We start from the raw sequence: 18,413 nt of genomic DNA on the forward strand, positions 1-18,413 counted from the left end.
AGACAGATTTCAGTCATCATTAACTATTTTAATCAAATTAAATAAATCAACCAGTTGTGAATTGCTAAATCTAGTGGTAGGATTACTTATATGCAATGCATGTTTCTGAACAGTTTTCTTTTTAATAATAACAAGTTTTTGAATTTCATTTTTAAATAATCTTAAATATTAAGGCTTTGAAATTTCTGGGTCATGAGTGTCAGGCTGCTGGTTAATGCAGTGGAAGTGTGCCAGATTTTGGAACTTCACATCATTGGCAGAGTTGGTATAGATTTCACAATATTCGTTTTGGTTACCAGCTACGGGACTTCACTGCCACAGGGCAATCCTAATTAAGTCAGATCCCTGGTTTGTTTTTCGTTCCACTATGTAATCTGTTTTTGTCGCAATAATGCCTTCTTCATTCCTTGATGAATCTTGGAGTCCAATTTCCCTGTTGGAAACACAAAGAATATAAATCTATTGGAAAACAAGCAATATTACTACATTATTTTATAAGCAAAAACAAATGCATGCATTTTTCCAATCCATCTGAAACTGGTTGTTTTTTCTAATACTTAATTCAGGATGGTAGGTTAATAGACAATTATGCATCATAGCTAATTTATAATGAGATCTATTATATGTTTTAAATAAGCGCTGCTCAGGACAATAAGCATCTCCTCAAATGTAAACACCAGGAGAATCTGCATTTTATAAAGATGGAGTCTGGTGTAATTACTGGACTCAAGGACAGGACAAACTTCCCTTTCCTAAATAATAAAGCAGTAAGGACCACAATAGCAAATGCGAATCATTGTATGTGTGGCTCCAAACAAGCAGATTTGATAAAACCCTATCAAAATCATTTTAAAACAATTCCACTATTCCATCAAAACCTTTTGGAATCTAGCCAAAGTATTAATGACTATAGTTAAACAAATGAATTCTCTCGTGTATAATTAGCTCTGCAATATCAAAATCTTCCCTGTTCTTCATTACTGTTAATTGCAAATCACAAATGATGAATGTCTATTATGTGTGAACGCACCAAGCTGCTGAAACAGAAGGCGACTCAGAGAGTAAAAACAATATTTTTGCATGAATCAAATACAATCAATTACAGATTCAGCAGAGTCAGATACTGGACAGGTACTGGAACTTGAAATATCTTCCTCCTTCAGGAAATGTAGCTTCACCTCTTTGGTGGTTGCTGGAGAACTCACAAACATTTCCTCTGTTTCCTGCACATCTGCTCTCACCAAACTCCCTCACCCCATACAGAGCAGACAGAGGATCCTTGGTTCTCAGCTTTCACCCCACCAGCCTCTGCATCCAGCACGAAGTCCTTCTTCATTTCTGCCAGCACTACTGGAATCCCACCACCAGCTGCATCTTCCCCTCCAACTCCACCCTTTTTGCTTCAGCAGGGACCACTCATCCCTTCCTCCCCATCCACTTTCCCCACAAACAAAAGAAGTGCAGTACCTGTCCCTACACCATCTCCCTCACCAACATCCAGGGACCTAAACAGCCCTTCTGGGTGAGGCAGAGATTCACGTACAACTTCTCCAGCCTATACTATTGCATCAAGTGCTTGTTGTGCTTGGGTAGCCCAAGGGTAGGTTACAGAAAGAGAGCAAGCACCAAACACAGTAGACCACATACCTTTCCATCTGGGTTTCTTTTCCCTTGGTTCGCTGTTCCTACTCTCCTCCTCCACCATCTGACATCATCTCTCTCTTATCTGCTTGTTCGCATCACCTTTCAGACTCTGTTGCCCCTGCCTCCCTGCCACCTCTACATACTGGCTATCTTTCCTCTACACTCAGTCCTGGAGCAGGATTGGATATAAAACATTGACCATGCCTTTGCCTCCTTAGATGCCTGTCCCGCTGAGTTTGCAGCTGGTTATTTTTCTTTACTGCAGATCTTTTGCCAGTAGAAGGCAATGACACAAAGTGAATTAAGACAACTCTGAGACAAGGTATTTTATCAGCTGACAACGAGCGAGTAGTCACAAAAAAACAGTGCTTCGTGCTGGCTAGCCAATTAGTCCACTGAGGTTGGAACCCTAGTTCCAAATACATTAGCTGTTGACTCAGTACATAAAATAAAAATCACTTCAATACCTTCAGCTGCAGTGATTGAACCACAGGACATGTCTTTCATTTGCACCATTGCTTGAACAGATGGTGAACTCTGTATCTTTTTGTATCAGCAATAGCATCCTTACACATGGACAAACATTCCCTTGTGCGATGCACAATGGAGTTCCCCAGTGATAAATGATTTTTGAAAGGGCACTGGAGGCCACACAACAAACGAGTGGCAGGACCATATTTTTTTCTCTTTTGAGAGGTGAAATCTAATTGCACATTCATGATCAAAGAGCAAAACTACATTTCCAGCATGTACTTATTCTGTAAAGCTATCTAGTTTCCGTATCAATTAGCAGCACATTATATAAAGTTAGTGACACACATTGAGAACACGGTGAATTGGCAGGACTCCAAAGGGAATACAGATGCTTGGTTTCTCTGCTGACAAAAAAAAATCCTTCAGGCCAATCAGCCGCAGAAACTTCAGATTACTTTCTGCCTGCCTCCTTCTGGACCCATATCTTAGCCTCATAACTCTGTAACAATCTATGGTCCACAGGCCACAGCATAACCAAGGTGCAATAACACCATTCCTCTTCATTCACTACCAACAGGAAATCATGGAATAAAACTGCACCACTGTTAAAGAACAGGAAGCCATTCAGCTCACCGAGTGTATGCTGGTCCCTTCTACAATCAATCCCACTCAACCCTATCACCAGCTAATTTAAATCACTCATCACAAGATAGTCCTAGTTATGTGACCAGTGATGCCAGACAGACAATCTTGGAAGAGTATTGACATGGCTGGGGTCACCCGTCTTGTAAAGACACTGCCCAGAAGGCAATAGCAAGCCACGTGTAGAAAAATTTGCCAAGGATGATTATGTTCATGGAAAAACCATGATCACCCATGTCACATCACACAACACATAACAAACAAACCACAGATGTGATTTTCTAACATCTAAAAGAAAGGGATTAAGTGAGGGAAGTGTAGGAGGATTTTTTTAAAAATAGAGATTTTTAATTTGTGAGTGGAGGCGGGGGAAGGGGAGGGAGAGAGGAACAGAGCAAAGCAGGTTCAGAGTGCAGAAGGTAACTTTGCAATCTGTGTATCTAAACTGAAGAATAGCAACCAAGGAACAAAGTTATTATAATTTGTGCCAGGCTATGTTAATGAATTGTGGATGACTTTAAATTAATTGCAAAATAGCAATCCAAACAAGAAATATCTCAACTACAATGTCAAGGGAACTCAAAAGAAACAAACCATTTACTGTCAAACTTTTCCTGTACTAGACCGCAATTTGCCCTTCACCAAATCTATCCAATTCATTTAATCTCAGAGAGATGCTGAGATAAAGGTAATGTGTCCACGTTTTTGACAGAAATTTTACAAAAAATTTCAGTGCATGAATTTAACATTACAATTATATTTCTCCAGATCTCTTAAGTACAGACAACACACACAAAATGCTGGTGGAACACAGCAGGCCAGACTGCATCCATAGGAAGAAGCACAGTCGACGTTTCGGGCCAAGACCCTTCCCATCGTCTGCTCCTGGGCCCTCGGAGGCTCCTTCTTCCTCTCACCCCAACCTTCCCCTCTCCACTGACACTACCAGCCTCCCTCCCCCTCCCCCCTCTGATCCCAGCTCTCATCCGTGCCGGGTCTTTACCATCCCCTCCGACCTTCAACTGTCTGAGGCAGAGCGCTCTGTCCTCAGTAAGGGCCTCACCTTTGTTCCCCTTCGCCCACACCTCAGTAAGTTCCGCGGGCGCCATTACGCTGAGCTGTTCTTCCGCCAGCTCAGTCTTCCAGCCTACTTCTTCAGCAAGGACTCTCCCACCCCTACCGATGACACCTTCTCCTGTCTTCAACCCTCCTCCTCTTCATGGACACTCTGCTCTGGTCTTCTGCCTGCTCTGGATCTCTTTATTGCTAACTGTCGACAGGACATCAACTGCCTCGACTTCACCACACCATGTTCGAATTCCAACCTCACTCCTTCCGAACACTCTGCTCTCCACTCCCTCCGCACCAATCCTAACCTTACTATAAAACCCACCGATACGGAGGGTGCTGTTGTTGTCTGGCATACTGACCTCTACCTTGCCGAGGCACAGTGACAACTCACTGATACCTCCTCTTATTTACCCCTCGGTCATGACCCCACCAAGGAACACCAGGCCATTGGAAGGGTCTCGGCCCGAAACGTCGACTGTGCTTTTTCCTATGGATGCTACCTGGCCTGCTGCGTTCACCAGCATTTTGTGTGTGTTGCTTGAATTTCTAGCATCTGCAGATTTCCTCGTGTTTGTGCTCTTAAGTACAGAAATCACTTGTGTTCTGCACTTATTTGATAAACCACACCTATACTAATCACTATTAACTAGATTTAGCAGCTATTTATTAATGACTTCACGAGCACGAGATCCCCTGCTTTTCAACACACCCTGCAAAAGCCTTTTTTAAGATATTCACAATACTCTGAAAAATAGCACCTTCTTAATAACAGTGAACTTGACAGAGGGCTAACTAAGATAACATTATAAACAACTTGAGCTTTCTTTTCTCTTACTGATGTGAAATCAGTCTTTGCTCCCTGCTTCACCATTCTCTGTGCATCTGTAATCACATCAATTAACATCAGCACAAAAAAGCTGCAAAAACTGGACAGTTCCTTAACAGAAACTATTTCAAAAGTACACACAGGTTGTGAAACACACACCCCAAGGATTTAATACAGCCTTCACAGATACTAATACTTTTACAAGATGAATGTAAATATTATTTTCTGATCAGCAGCCCCCTGTTCATCCACTGAACTATTATCCTTCTCTTTTCCCCTTTCTATGCTCACCCTTATGAGAGTGAAATCTCTTCATGTTGGTTTCAACCTGAATCCCCATTTTCCTACACACAAGGGTAATGTGAAGAACATCTTTAGTCTACTCTTTTCAATTTCTTTGACAATGCTGGGAAGCTTGAAGGATTTATCAATTACACCGTGGCTACAGCTTTGCCTAGAAATGAATTCATCACTCAATTGGATAGGAGTATGGCACTGCAGTTGGATTATTAAACTATTATTTTGCAGAGTCCAGGTTACAAGGGGTCAGTTATTTAAAATGGAGGACCAGAGGGAGTAGAGGTTGGTTCATTGAAAGTACTGAAGGTGAAATAATTGAGGAAGACAGCGCTTTGGGGAACTGGCACAGATGAGGAAGTGGAGCCATGATCATATAGAATGGTGAGGCAGGCTTGAGGGGATAGGAAACCTACTCTGGCTCCCAGTTTATGTATGTATAAACTGCTGCTGTGCTGGCTGGACACTTTGCAGCACCCCCCCCCCCTCCAATTATAGTTTCAACTTCTTGAAAAAATAACAAATTGCCCTTTTAGTTACATCATGCCCATCACAACCTAGGGCATCCCAGAAGACCAGTAAAACACTTTTAAACATTGCGTCATCTTGGAAACTAGGACTTGTCTATTGCAGCTCCACTTAAAGGATGCTTCTGCTGTTCACTAACCGCTCCTCATCAAAAATGAATATTAAACTTCTTTTGCCCACTTAAAAACACCCTCGAGCTGGCCTTGCAGATCTGCATTCTGTCCCTCCTCTACAAGCGCCCACAAAAGTTTGGCACCATCTGCAATCCAGCCACCTGACAATGAATTTGAGCAACCTCATTGATATAAATTAGCCACACAAGTGGCTCATTATTGATTAGTACGGTTGAAAGCTATTTAATGTTGCTTTTGAGGTCCCTTACCACTAAAGTGGTAATGAATAGATCATATACAGCTGGTAAAGGAAATCTGTGAGTTTTCTCGGCAGCCAGCACTGAACTGAACTCTAAGTTATTCAAAATAAATTGCATGGGAAGCTTTTTGCTGAAAACATGATGCTCAAAATCTGTTATTCTGCACAGGTAGCCAAGCTCATTTAGACGCTGCCACACACACAGCATCATTCAGCAGCGGAGTTTTTACCATCCAATTGTGCACATACATAGCTCATTATAACCTCAGGATGTCCTGAAGTCACCGTAATACCTGTATATAAAAAAGTATAAGAATCGAACGGCGCAGAGAAGATTCCCCCATGTTGTAATGGCTGGTAACCTGTTTTAGTGATGTTGATTTAATGATAAACATCCAACATCCTTTAAAACCTTAACTGCATATCATTGGGTCCTGGTAATTTAGCTGCCTTTAGCCACACATTTTTTTTTAAATAATTGTGTAATTGGCTTATTATTGTCACATGTAGTGAGGTAGAGTGAAAACTTTGTCTTGCATGCAAACCATACAGATCAGTTCAAAACACAAATACATCAAGGTGGGACAATGGGAAGAAGAACATAGCGTTGCACAGAAAAAGTGTATTTTTGGTACACAATGAGGTGAAAGTGCCACAACAAGGTAGATTGTGAGATTAAGCTATCATCTCGGTCACACAAGAGGACAATACTTTATCCTTTATGAAGGGGATATTTAGAAGTTTCTCTCTGCTAGTTGAAAGTCAGTCATCTCTTATTTTAGGGATCTTAATTTGTCTTCTTAATCCTTCCTTTCCAGTCCTGATGAAGGGTCTCAGCCTGAAAGGAAAATTGTTTATTCATCTCCATGGATGCTGTCTGACCTGCTGAGTTTCTCCAGTATTTTATGTGTGTTGCTCTCAAGATAATTTATTTCCTCGTTAGTCTTTGCTCTCAGATCCTAAATTGTTCCATCATTTGCTTACCTTTGCCACTTTGTAAGTCCTACTTTTCATATTCCTTATCCTTAATCTGCTGTTAACCATAGATGGTGCCTTTTTCCCTCACACAGAATTCTCCTTTTTAACCGGGATAAATTCCTACAAAGTGTAATGGACTAGCTCTTAGAATATTTGACATCATGCATCTTAGTGTATTTTCCTGGTCTAGCTTAGACAACTCCACCTTCGTACCAAACTACCCCATTAAAGTTGAAGATGGTCCTGTAATCTTCACCCTCGAATAAAATAAATAAAAAATAAGATCCACTATTAAACCTTCCTCATTACTCATGACTATATTTAAAATCCATACATATCGTCTAAGAGGCAATTCCAGGCACACTCCAAATGTATACTTCTACAATACCCTTTATCAGTATGGTTATCCAATCAATATGTAAATTCAATTCTCCCATGACAATTATAGGCCCCTGTAAGTATGCCCTAGAAATGTCTCCATTCGTGCTCCACCCTGTTCAGGGGTGACACTTGGAGAGTCTGAAGAATCTTTTTTTTATTATTTCAATCCAAACCAGTTCTACATTTCTGTCTACTGCCTCCATTCATAGCTCAGCATTACTTAGATACCTGGCATGTCCTTTCCCTTTTGGCCTGGTCCCTGGGAATATCGTATATCCTGGAATATTGAACATCCAACCTGGAAACACTGCAATCACATACCGTAACAGCTGTCAGGTGATACTCATACATTGCTATCTGTGTTGTCACACAACTATCTTATTACAAATGCTACTGCATTTAACTAAAGGCTTAAGCTTTGATCTTTTTGTTTACAGATTTTACTAACTCCTGATTTGCTCTGTGCTGCATACTTTCATTTATATTTTCTACCCCAGCCTGTCACATTTTGCTTGTTGATTTCCCCTCACTATCCTGTGTCAAGCATGCTTTAATTTCCTCTTGATTTATTAAATGTCCCATTCTTGGTATTCTCCTCATTCCAGAATCAGGGTCAAGTTCAATGTCACTGGCACACGTCGTGAGATTTGTTGTTTTACAGCGGAAGCATATTGCGATACAGAAGAAATACAGTGGATTCCAGTTAATTGGGCCATTGATTAATCATTTATTTGGGACAACTCTGAAAGAACTAAAACTAATTGTGAAAATAGCTGGGATTCCCTTTGTTTATTTGGGACACTATGCTGCTTAACTGGGATGGGAAACAGTTGCCGTACAGTTTCTAATTAGCATCAGCTGGATACTCTACACCGTGCTTGCAGCAAACAGTTTTAAAATAGCATCAGTTGTGTGCATTTGTGTTCAAAAAGCAGTGATTTTTGTCACTGATAGTTGGTGAGAAATAAGCAGTAAGACAATTCAGAACTGTTTTGCTCGCTGCAGTTTCAAGCATTCAGGCTTGGAGATGTGAGACCACCAGGAATGAAAATGAAACTATTTCACTACTTCAGCAAGGTAGGGAGTACTTGCAACTAACTACTGCAAGTTAGTTGAATTTGAAGATATCAACTATCATCTTGAATGTTACAACAAAAATTACGATTTGGAGAATGCAACAGTTTCTAACTAGTGTCAGTCTTGTGCACCTATGTGGCTGTTAGAGACTACATCAATCTTAGAGCAAGCAGTTTTTAAATAGCGTCAGTATTATGTTATTCATTTGGGTTGACTGATGCCAAGTTAAAAAGCAGTGATTTTTAACATAATTTCATGCAGGAAGGCAATGAAGACAGTCCATTATCTGCACTGGGTGCATGCGCTGATTTTATTTATTTACGGTCAATCAAAAGAACACAGCAGCATACACTGGATGAATTCCTCTGTTGATAACTATTAGTAACTAATACCATTTTATAGTACTGTAGTAATATTAGTAGTGTTCTAATTTGTTCAGTATTCCATTTAAGTACATAATTTGACACTCAGTTTAACTGTAGTTTGCCTTTTTTAAACTATTTCCATGAAACTAATTGGGGCAGCTGGTTAATTGGACCAAAATTTACTGGTCCTGATGTGCCCCAATTAACTGTGTATAGAAAAAAATAATTTTAGTGCAAAATGAAAGCAATATAAAAAGTGAGGTAGTGTTCATGGGTTTATTGTCCATTCAGCAATCTGATTGAGGGGAAGAAGCTCTTCCTGAATCATTGAGTATATGTCTTCAGGCTCCTGTACCTCCTCCTTGAAGGTAGAAATGAGAAGAGGCATGTCCTGGGTGATGGGAGTTCTTAGTGATCGATGCTGCCTTCTTGAGACCTCTCCTTTTGAAAGTGCTCGCGATGCTGGGGAGGTTAATGCCCATGATGAAGTTGGCAGAGTTTGCAACTTTCTGCAGCTTTTTCCAATCCTGCACAGTGGCCCTTCCACACCACTGATGCAATCGGTTAGAATGCTCGCCACAGCAGACCTGCTTAACATTGCAGCAGCCTTTGGTGGCATAAGTCACCTCAAACAAATGAAATATAGCCACTGCCGTGCCTTTGTAATTGCATCAATACATGGGACCCAGGACAGATCTTTAGAGATGTGGATACCCACGAACTTGAAACTGCTCACCCTTTCCATGGCTGATCTCTTGATGAGGACTGATGTGTGCTCCCTTTACTTACTCTGCCTGAAGTCCACAATCAATTTCTCGGTCTTACTGCTACTGAGTGCAAGGTTGTTATTGCAACAACACTCAACCATGTCACTCCTGTACACTTCTTCGTCACCATCTGAGATTCTGCCAACAGTGGTTATGTCATCAGTACATTTATAGATGGCATTTGAGCTGTGCCTAGCCACACAGCCTTGGGTGTAGAGAGAGTAGAGCACTGAGCTAAGTATATATCCTTGAAATGTGTCAGTGTTGATTGTCAGCGAGGAGTTGATGTTATTTCCCATCTGCACTGACTGTGGTCTCCTGGTGAGGAAGTCAAGGATCCAGTTGCAGAGAGAGGTACACAAGCCCAGGTTTTGGAGCTTGTTGATTAGAACCGGGGGCATGACTGTGTTGTACACCGAGTTGTAATCAATAAACAGCAGCCTTACATAGGTATTGTTGTTGTTCAGGTGACCCAAGGTCAAGTGGAGAACCAGTGAGATTGCACCTGCTGTACACCTATTGTGGTGATAGTCAAACCACAGTGGGTCGAGGTCTTAGATTAGGCAAGAGTTGATTCTGGCCATGACCAACCTCTCAAAGCACTTCATCACAGTAGGTGTGAGTGCCACTGGGCAACATTCATTGAGGCAGCTCACCCTGGTCTTATTGGACACTGCATGTTGTTACCCTTTTGAAGCAGGTGGTAACCTCTGACTGCACCAGTGAGATACTGAAGATGTCCTATCAAGCTTAGGATATATTTGCGTTAAGGCACAACAGATCAGCTAAGTATAATGTTTTTCTTCAATATGGGCACCATGTTTCAGAAAGACCCTTAGATAGAAAGGTAAAGGGGATAGACTAGAATGCTAACAAGACATAGGTAATGTAGAAACTGATCCACAGGACGAAGAAAAAAGAAAATTTAACAACTGTTCACAGAAGGGATGTGGAGTCAGTTTCCAGTGGAAGAAAGACTAGTGACCAGAGGGCATTATTCAGCAAATAGGTGAACAAAATGATGGTTCACTACAAAGAAACAATCATCTGGAAGGAATGATCCAAAGGGTAATGTGAAGCAGAATCAATGAAAACTTTCAATAAGGAATTAGATTATGAATATCCTGCAGTTATCAGTCTCTTGAACGGTTAAGATCGATTCTTGACCTCACAATCTACCTTATTATAATTTTGCATTTTATTGTTTATTTGCACTGCACTTCCTGTTGCTTTACACATTATTTTACATTGTTATTGCTAGATAGATAGGTAGATAGATATACTTTATTGATCCCGAGGGAAATTGGGTTTCGTTACAGCTGCACCAACCAAGAATAGAGCATAAATATAGCAATACAAAAACCACAAACAATCAAACAACAAAATGCAAACTATGCCAGATGGAAATAAGTCCAGGTCCAGCCTATTGACTCAGGGTGTCTGACCCTCCACAGGAGGAGCTGCAAAGTTCGATGGCCACATGCAGGAACAACCTCCCATGACGTCCAGTGTTGTATCTCGGTGGAATATGGCCGGAGTCCAACAGCAAAAAGTTCAATCTCCAGTCTACAAACATGTTCCTCAATCGTAATATGACCAGGATTACACCATCCGTTGTTAATCAGAACAGCAAGCCCCCAACTCCTTTACACTTACTGCTCTCAGTGCACTTCAGCCCGAATGGCCTGGAAGCCCTCCGTGGAAAAGTTTTGGTCGGGTATGTCCTCGTGCAGCCCCGTTTCAGTAAAACACATAACACTGCACTCCCGAAAAGTTCTCTGACTCCTGGCTAGTTCTACGTCAATACACAGTGTAATGATTTAGTCTGGGTTTCAGTGCGCATGACAGTACTAAACCAATAAGCATAGTGAGGGAGCAGAGGTGTGGATTACGTGGATACACTGGGAGAAGCAGAAAGGCCCTAAAGGTACCACTGCTACCCACCTCCACCATTCAAACTTACTCCCCAAGGGTCAGGACCAGTGACTTGCAAGAATGCTGTGTACATTGGTACAATTTTACAATATGCAGCAAAGTTACAATTGTATAAAGTAACCCCGTTCAACTGAACTGTAGCTGCTGTATACAACTTTGTAAGTTCCAGTTAACACTGAAGAGCTACCCAGGGAGTCTTTCCATAAGTGGCCTGGTCATAAAGTCAAGGCAACAAATCCTAAAACTGAAGGAGATTCCAGTCTTCATTGGGTTGAGACACACCAACCTCAAAGAAAATGATACCTTACTTCTGTAGTGAGAGCAATGACGCAATTGACTTTAAACAGCAATAGCCCCAAACTGCAGGAATGCTGGGATGTGTGATGACTACATGATTTCATAGTGGCTTTTCCCAAAAATAAACTTTATTCATAAAATTATATACATGTACAAAATTACAAAGTGCATGTGATGTGATTCATAATGTGATTCAGTTTACATAGTGATAGTGATACACATCAGTAATGCTTTCATTCTGTCTACAAAGCACCATTACCATTCATGTGGCCTCCTGGGACGATGAAAACTTTTAGTGCTTGGGAGGCTTCTACACCAGAATTAGCACCCGAATCTCTAGCGGCAGAAGAGCCCAAGACTGTAGTCCTTCTCTGCAAAGCTTAGCTGTTGGCTGCACCAAGCATCAATGTGTCTCTCAGCATGTACTCCTGCAGCCTAGACTGTGCCAGTTGGCAGCACTATTAAATGACATCTCACTATGCTGGAAGACCAAGAAGTTTCAGGCAAATCAAAGAGCGGCTTTCACTGAGTTGATTATCTTTCAGCACCACTTGATGTCCATCTCTGTGTCCCTAGGAATTGCCCGTAGACCAGAGGATCCTCTGCTACACAGCTGCTTGGAATCAACCACAACAAGGCAGCCTTCTCCACAACAAGTACACAACCTGCAAAGATTTGGGTGACTGTTGCTTCCAAGGGCAGCATACATTTGGAGTGAGTCTGACTGTGCAGACCATAAGGCAAAGGAACAGAATTAGGCTATTCTGCCCACCCAGTTTGTTCTACCATTCCATTGTGGCTGATTTATTGTCCCCCTCACACTTGTTCTCCTTCTTCCTGTAACCTTTGATGCCCTGACCAAACAAAAACCTATCCACCTCTATTTTAAATATACGCAATGACTTGGCCTCCATAACCATTATTGGCAATGAATTCCACTGATTCACTCCCTCTGGCCAAATAAATTCTTCCCCATCTCCTTTCCAAAGGGATGTCTTTGTATTCTGAGGCTGTGCCCCCTGGTCCAAAACTCTCAAACCATAGGAAATATTCTCTGCTCATCCACTCTATCTATCTAGGCCCTTCAATATTCAATAGGTTTTAGTGCGATCCCCCAACTCCACTCACCACCAGCCTAGTGAGGTCTTCGTGCTGATGAAGATGCATTCTGTCAGGTGATTTGGACAGTCTGCTCAGGGAGTGATCCCACAAGACCCATTGTGTCTTTATCTCACACTGCCTGTTGGATGTTGTGTGTTGAAATCTGCCTGATAAAAAATTGTGGTCCAAGGGTGTTTTCCTGAGAGAGCTTTCCCACAAAGGACAGGTAGTGTGACAATGTCCAACTTACTGGGACATAGAGTGAAAGCAGGTCCAAACCTATCCTTCACAGCATGGGGGGGGGGGGGGCAGGTCAAACCTCAGTATGTAGCACCACTTGATGTCTACGTACTTTGGTTCCAAACACAGTCTGATGCGTGCCAACAGAATGGTGGCCATTAAAAATCACAATGAGGTTTTTCTCACTAATTTATATGAAGTTTGTTGTTTTATAACAGCAGTACAATGCAAAGACATAACATTATTATAAATTACTAAAACAAATAAATAGTGCAAAAAGAAAGTAACAGTGAGGTACTGTTCATGGACCATTCAAAAATATGATTGTGCAGGGGAAGAAGGGGTTCCGGAATTGTTGAGTTTGGGTCTTCAGACTCTTGTATCTCCTCCTTGATGGTAGCAATGAGAAGAGAGCAAGTCCTGGGTACTGGGGGCAGGGGGGGGGTCTTTAATGATAGATGCCACCTTCTTGAAGATGTTCTTGATGGTGAGGAGGGTCATGCTTGTGATGGAGCTGGCTGAGTGTACAATCCTCTTGTGATCCTTAATATCAGACAGCGATGCAACCTGTCTGAATGTTCTCCATCATACAGCTATAGAAATTTGAAAGAGTCTTTGTGACATACAAAGTCTCCACAAACTCATAACAAAGTAGAGCTGCATGATTGCATCAATGTGTTGGTCCTCTGAGATGCTGATCTCCAGGAACTTGAAGCTGCTAACCCTTTCCACCACTGATAACAATGAGGACTGGTCCCAACTTCTTCCTTAAGTCCACAATCAATTCCTTGGCTGTGCTAATGTTAAGTGTGAGGTTGTTATTGTGTTGTGATGAGGGCAATGTTATGTACACCTTTCCCCCATTGTCCAGGGACTTGTCAGACTCATTCCATCTTGGATCTCCAGCTGAACCGGATGATGGATTGGCTGATTGCCAGGGAGGAATATGGCTCACTTACTTTATTGTAAAGCTCCAAAGCTGCTAATAGTACCGCTGTTGAATTGTTTTTAAGAAGATTACTTTTCTGCTTCTAAGTGAGGATGATCGGATTCAGCGCTTTCAACTTCCGCTGAACTCTGTGACTCACTGACAAAGCAGTCACCATTTTGGCCAACACTGCATTGTTTTTGTGCATTATTCATATTCAAAGTCTGGCCTCTTCTGGCTGCTTGTATGCAAATCTGTACTGAAATTAAAATAATGAACAGCAAATAGTCCAGTGCTCTTGGGTTCTATTGTTTGACATTCAATTCCCTAACTAATCTAATTACTGCAAAACTTAACGAATTGTTTGCAGAGAAACATCAAAGGATATTTCTCTACTGCTATATTTCACTGGCACTAACTACATTTTAATTCAAGTATAAATAATTGAGTGCTTATTAGCAATCCAAACCAGAGATTAAAATACTACAATTTTAACTTTAAAAAAAAATCAAAGACCAAACCCACCTGGACATTCTTTTTTCTCCCCTCTCTCACCGAGCAGAAAGTACAAAAGCCTGAAAGCATACCCTCAGGCTCAAGGACAACTTCTATCCCACTATCAGAAGATTGAATGGACCTTGTGTATGAAAAAGATGGACTCTTGGCTTCATTTTTCAGTAGCTTTTACACTTTGTTCTGCATTATTACCGTTTTATCTTAATCTCCCTCAATGCACTGTGTAATGATTTGATCTGTATAAACAGTATGCAAGACAAGCTTTTCACTGTATCTTGGTACATGTGACAATAATAATAAACCAATACAAAAATTTACTTAACAGAATGCTGCCGAGGCTTCAATGATCCAGACTTGACCCAAGGAGATTTTCTCTACAGTTAATACCTCAAAATCAGTGCAGGCACATGTACGTATGAGAATGAGATGGGTGCTGCTTTGAAATCCAAGCATACAGATGTAGGCCATTCAATCCAGTGTTCATTTCGAAAGCTGATCTGTATCCTGATGTCACATTCCTGGTGGTGCCATACCCCTACTGAATAATAATTCATAAATAAAAACAGAACGTGCTGCAAACTCTCAGCTAGTCCAACAGAAGTATTGAGTGAGAAATGGAATTAACATTTTTGAACACAGACCCTTCTTCTCTAGACCTGATTTGCCCTTCATGAGTAATTTGAAATGTAAACCATATCATCTTCCATAGATGCCACCTAGCCAATTACCAGCATATCATAAATACAAGAGATTGCAGATGCTGGAAATCCAGAGGAACAAACATAAAATGTTGGAAAAATTCAGCTAGCCAGGTGGTATTTATGAAGGGTGATGAACAGTTGATGTTTCAGGGTGAGACCCTTCATTAAGGCTTGATATACTGGGAGAAGACAGCTCCAGATTTCTGCTTTTCTTCATGTGTAGAAGTGCGACTTCTTGTCATTCCTAGAAATCTGGAGCAAAACACCAAGAAGCTGAAGGAACCTATGGCGGGAGATAGTCAGCCAGCACTTTGGGTTAAGACCCTTCATCTGGACTGGGGAAACCTGGGATGTCAATTTTCCATTTCTCTCCATAGAGGCCTGATCCGTTGAGCACCTTTGTGAGCCATTTCTGATTGGCCCAGCTCCAATCTTATATAGCTTCATCTTGTATTCTGCTGCTAGAGAAAGTATCTTCTCAACATCTATCTAATCAAATCCTTGAAACTTACAAACAACTTCAATTGCATCAGATAACCTTCTAAAATCATTGAAATAAAAATCAACTCTTTGGAATCACAAACATGAGAAAATCAGCAGATGCTAGAGATCCAAACCAATACACACAAAATGCTGGAGGAACTCAGTAGGCCAGGCAGTACCAATGGAAAAGATTAAGCACTTGATGTTTTGCGCAAGACCCTTGAGGTTCCAAAGAGCTGTTCTCACGAATGAATCTCAGACCTAGTGTATTGTCTCAGATGGGCGCATGCCCAATCAGATGCTTTTTAAGCTGTGGAGCCCAGATTGAAAGCAATGCTTCAGTTGCAGTGTAACCACACCATCACAGACCCACCACTCCTTTGTATTCCAGATAATGGGAGATATCTAAGATATCTCTTAAAAGGGACATTGATATTTTTCTCTGCAAGTGGAACACACAAAGCAAGAAGGCACTGAGCCAGAAAGCAGAGGGTGCTGTCTTACCATGCCTTTGAGACACACAGGGCACAAACAGGAGGCAAGTGGTATTCTTGCACTTAAATGCCGAAAAGCGGTGATGTGTTGAGTTCCAGCACCACCTGCTCTCAATCTGCACTGCAGCAATTCCATCTCTTGAGCCCATGGGCTGGACCAGGTGGGGGAAGGGGCCTGCAGCGAGTTGCTGGTTATTGTAGGCAGCTTTCTTGCTTGGGAAAAGTCAAGCAGACAAAAATACAATTTCAAAGCATGTTTCAGTGCAAGGTCCTCTCCCGGGCACTTACATAAACATCAATTATCACGTCGTAAAAAGGGGCACCTGGCAGTCATCCGCATTGAATGACCAGGGACAGCAGCTGCTCTTAATATTGAACTCACAAAGCAGACCACCAGAACATTCTAATTACACGCTGCCTTGTTGCTCTCAAAGACTTGGGGGCTTTCCAGTGTTGACCCTCTGCACAGGCCCAACCCATTCACTGGAAAGGCTACGTGTCAATTTTACGACTGCTGTGATGTGCAGCCCCACTTCTTGCAGCTCACCTCATGGCATTAGTGAGTAGGCAGTTTCACATTAACACAGTATTAGAAGCGGGACTGTTATCATTACTGCTTTCATGTGGCTGAAATGGTAATCATGAAGAAACGTCTAAACCCCACAGCCTGAACTTCACTGAATTAAATATTATGCACAGAACCAAGATATATGCAAATCCTTGGCACTGTACAAGCAAATCTTACTCAATCCATGATCTGTTTAGGATTCAATCAACATTTGGAAAACCTCTCTGGCTCTGTGCCAGGCTGGGTCTATGTGCCTTTGTGTTGTCATGCCAACCGAGACATAGCTGACTCGCTTGTATTTACATCTCAGAAAAAAGACTGGCATAATTAAAAGGACAAATGTAAATCCATTTAGTGACATAACTGGCTCAGTCGATGGAAATTATTTCTTCAAAATGTCTGTCAATATTGTTTTTCCTGTCAAAAGCATCAACTTCCAGATAATGCAGCAATGTGCTAATCTGTTCAAATATAAAAAAAGCATCTACGTAATGACACACTTAATTTAAAAGGTCCAAACAACCGCTGCTAAAATACACTATGCTCTCTCCCACCCTTGGGCTCCATCCATTTGTAGCTGAGGCTGGAAGCCAAGCTCTCCTCATACATGCAGGAAACTTGCATATGTAAATCACCACTACAGTGGAAGCAAATTTCAACCAAGGTTTTCTTTTAAAAGACTCTTCCATATAATCATAAATTCTACGAAGGCTGTAACGACCAATAAGTTTCTATTGCTGTTTAACATTTGGGTTTTGTACAATATGAGGATGCTGTTTCCACAACTGGGTACTTTCTGCTACCAGATTAGTGGATTGGATATGATGCCATTGTGACCAACTACACAAACATTGTGTATTGAAAACTAGTGGCACTGAGACCGTGTACAGCAAGTTACAAGGCAGTAACGTTTTTGTTGCTTCCAAATGCATGAATAGAGGTGACTGACTCTTTCATGTCCTCAGGAAATACAAAAGCACTCTGCAGACAATGTACTTTCATTGTAAAATAAAACATGCGGCAGGCAATTCATACATGACATTAACAGCATTGAAAAAAAGTGACGTGCTAATAATTTTTGGTGTTTTTACAAGAATAAGGATCAAACTCCTCTTTGAAACAAGCATCAGCTCTGTAATGTTCTCCTGAAGAGGAAGACAGGGACCTGATGGGATCTCAGATATTTCTGTTGCCTCTTCAGTGTCAGCTTCAATTATGTTGGAGAGTTCTTGGAGTTGAAGCCCCAACATTCTGACTTGGAGGCAAGAATACCCCTACCATGGAATCATGGCTGATTTAATAAAATTGGATTTTATACCAACACCATGTGAATTACATATTTTAAGGCAGATGACATGCAGTAAGTACCATCATTTGATGACAAAAGACCGCATACACTGGAATATGGAGCAATAAGCAATCTGCTAGAGGAACTCAGCAGTTCAAGACAGCATCTGCAGGGAAGGGATTTATCAACTCTTCAGGTCAAAACCCTGCATCATGTCCTTAGCATGCTGAGTTCCTCCAGCAAATTGCTTGTTGCTCCAAATGCAATAATTTCACTTGCACAGTCTAATTAATAATTATTCATTTGTACCATCAATACAGGCAATAATAGGAATAATAGGAGCAAGATTGTAATTTTATTTCATAACCCTTCAACTTATGTGATAGGGGATAGATAGTTCTCAGGATTTAAAAGGGCACAAAGATCAGAAACCTATGACA

The 18,413-nt window shown here is 41.3% G+C and overlaps 1 protein-coding gene across 1 annotated transcript in view; it reads right to left on the reverse strand.

Moving 5' to 3' along the window:
- Positions 1-266: 266 nt before the first annotated feature.
- The window catches only part of trip4 (thyroid hormone receptor interactor 4), a 108,074-nt gene continuing 89,927 nt past the window's right edge, over positions 267-18,413 (reverse strand). Inside the window, exon 13 of the mRNA XM_072282282.1 lies at positions 267-433. Coding sequence (XP_072138383.1) covers positions 366-433 — 68 coding nt within the window. The 3' untranslated portion in view covers positions 267-365. The remainder of the gene's footprint in view (positions 434-18,413) is intronic.

This window comes from Mobula birostris, chromosome 18 (genome assembly GCF_030028105.1).
Source record: "Mobula birostris isolate sMobBir1 chromosome 18, sMobBir1.hap1, whole genome shotgun sequence".
NCBI lineage: Eukaryota > Metazoa > Chordata > Chondrichthyes > Myliobatiformes > Myliobatidae > Mobula > Mobula birostris.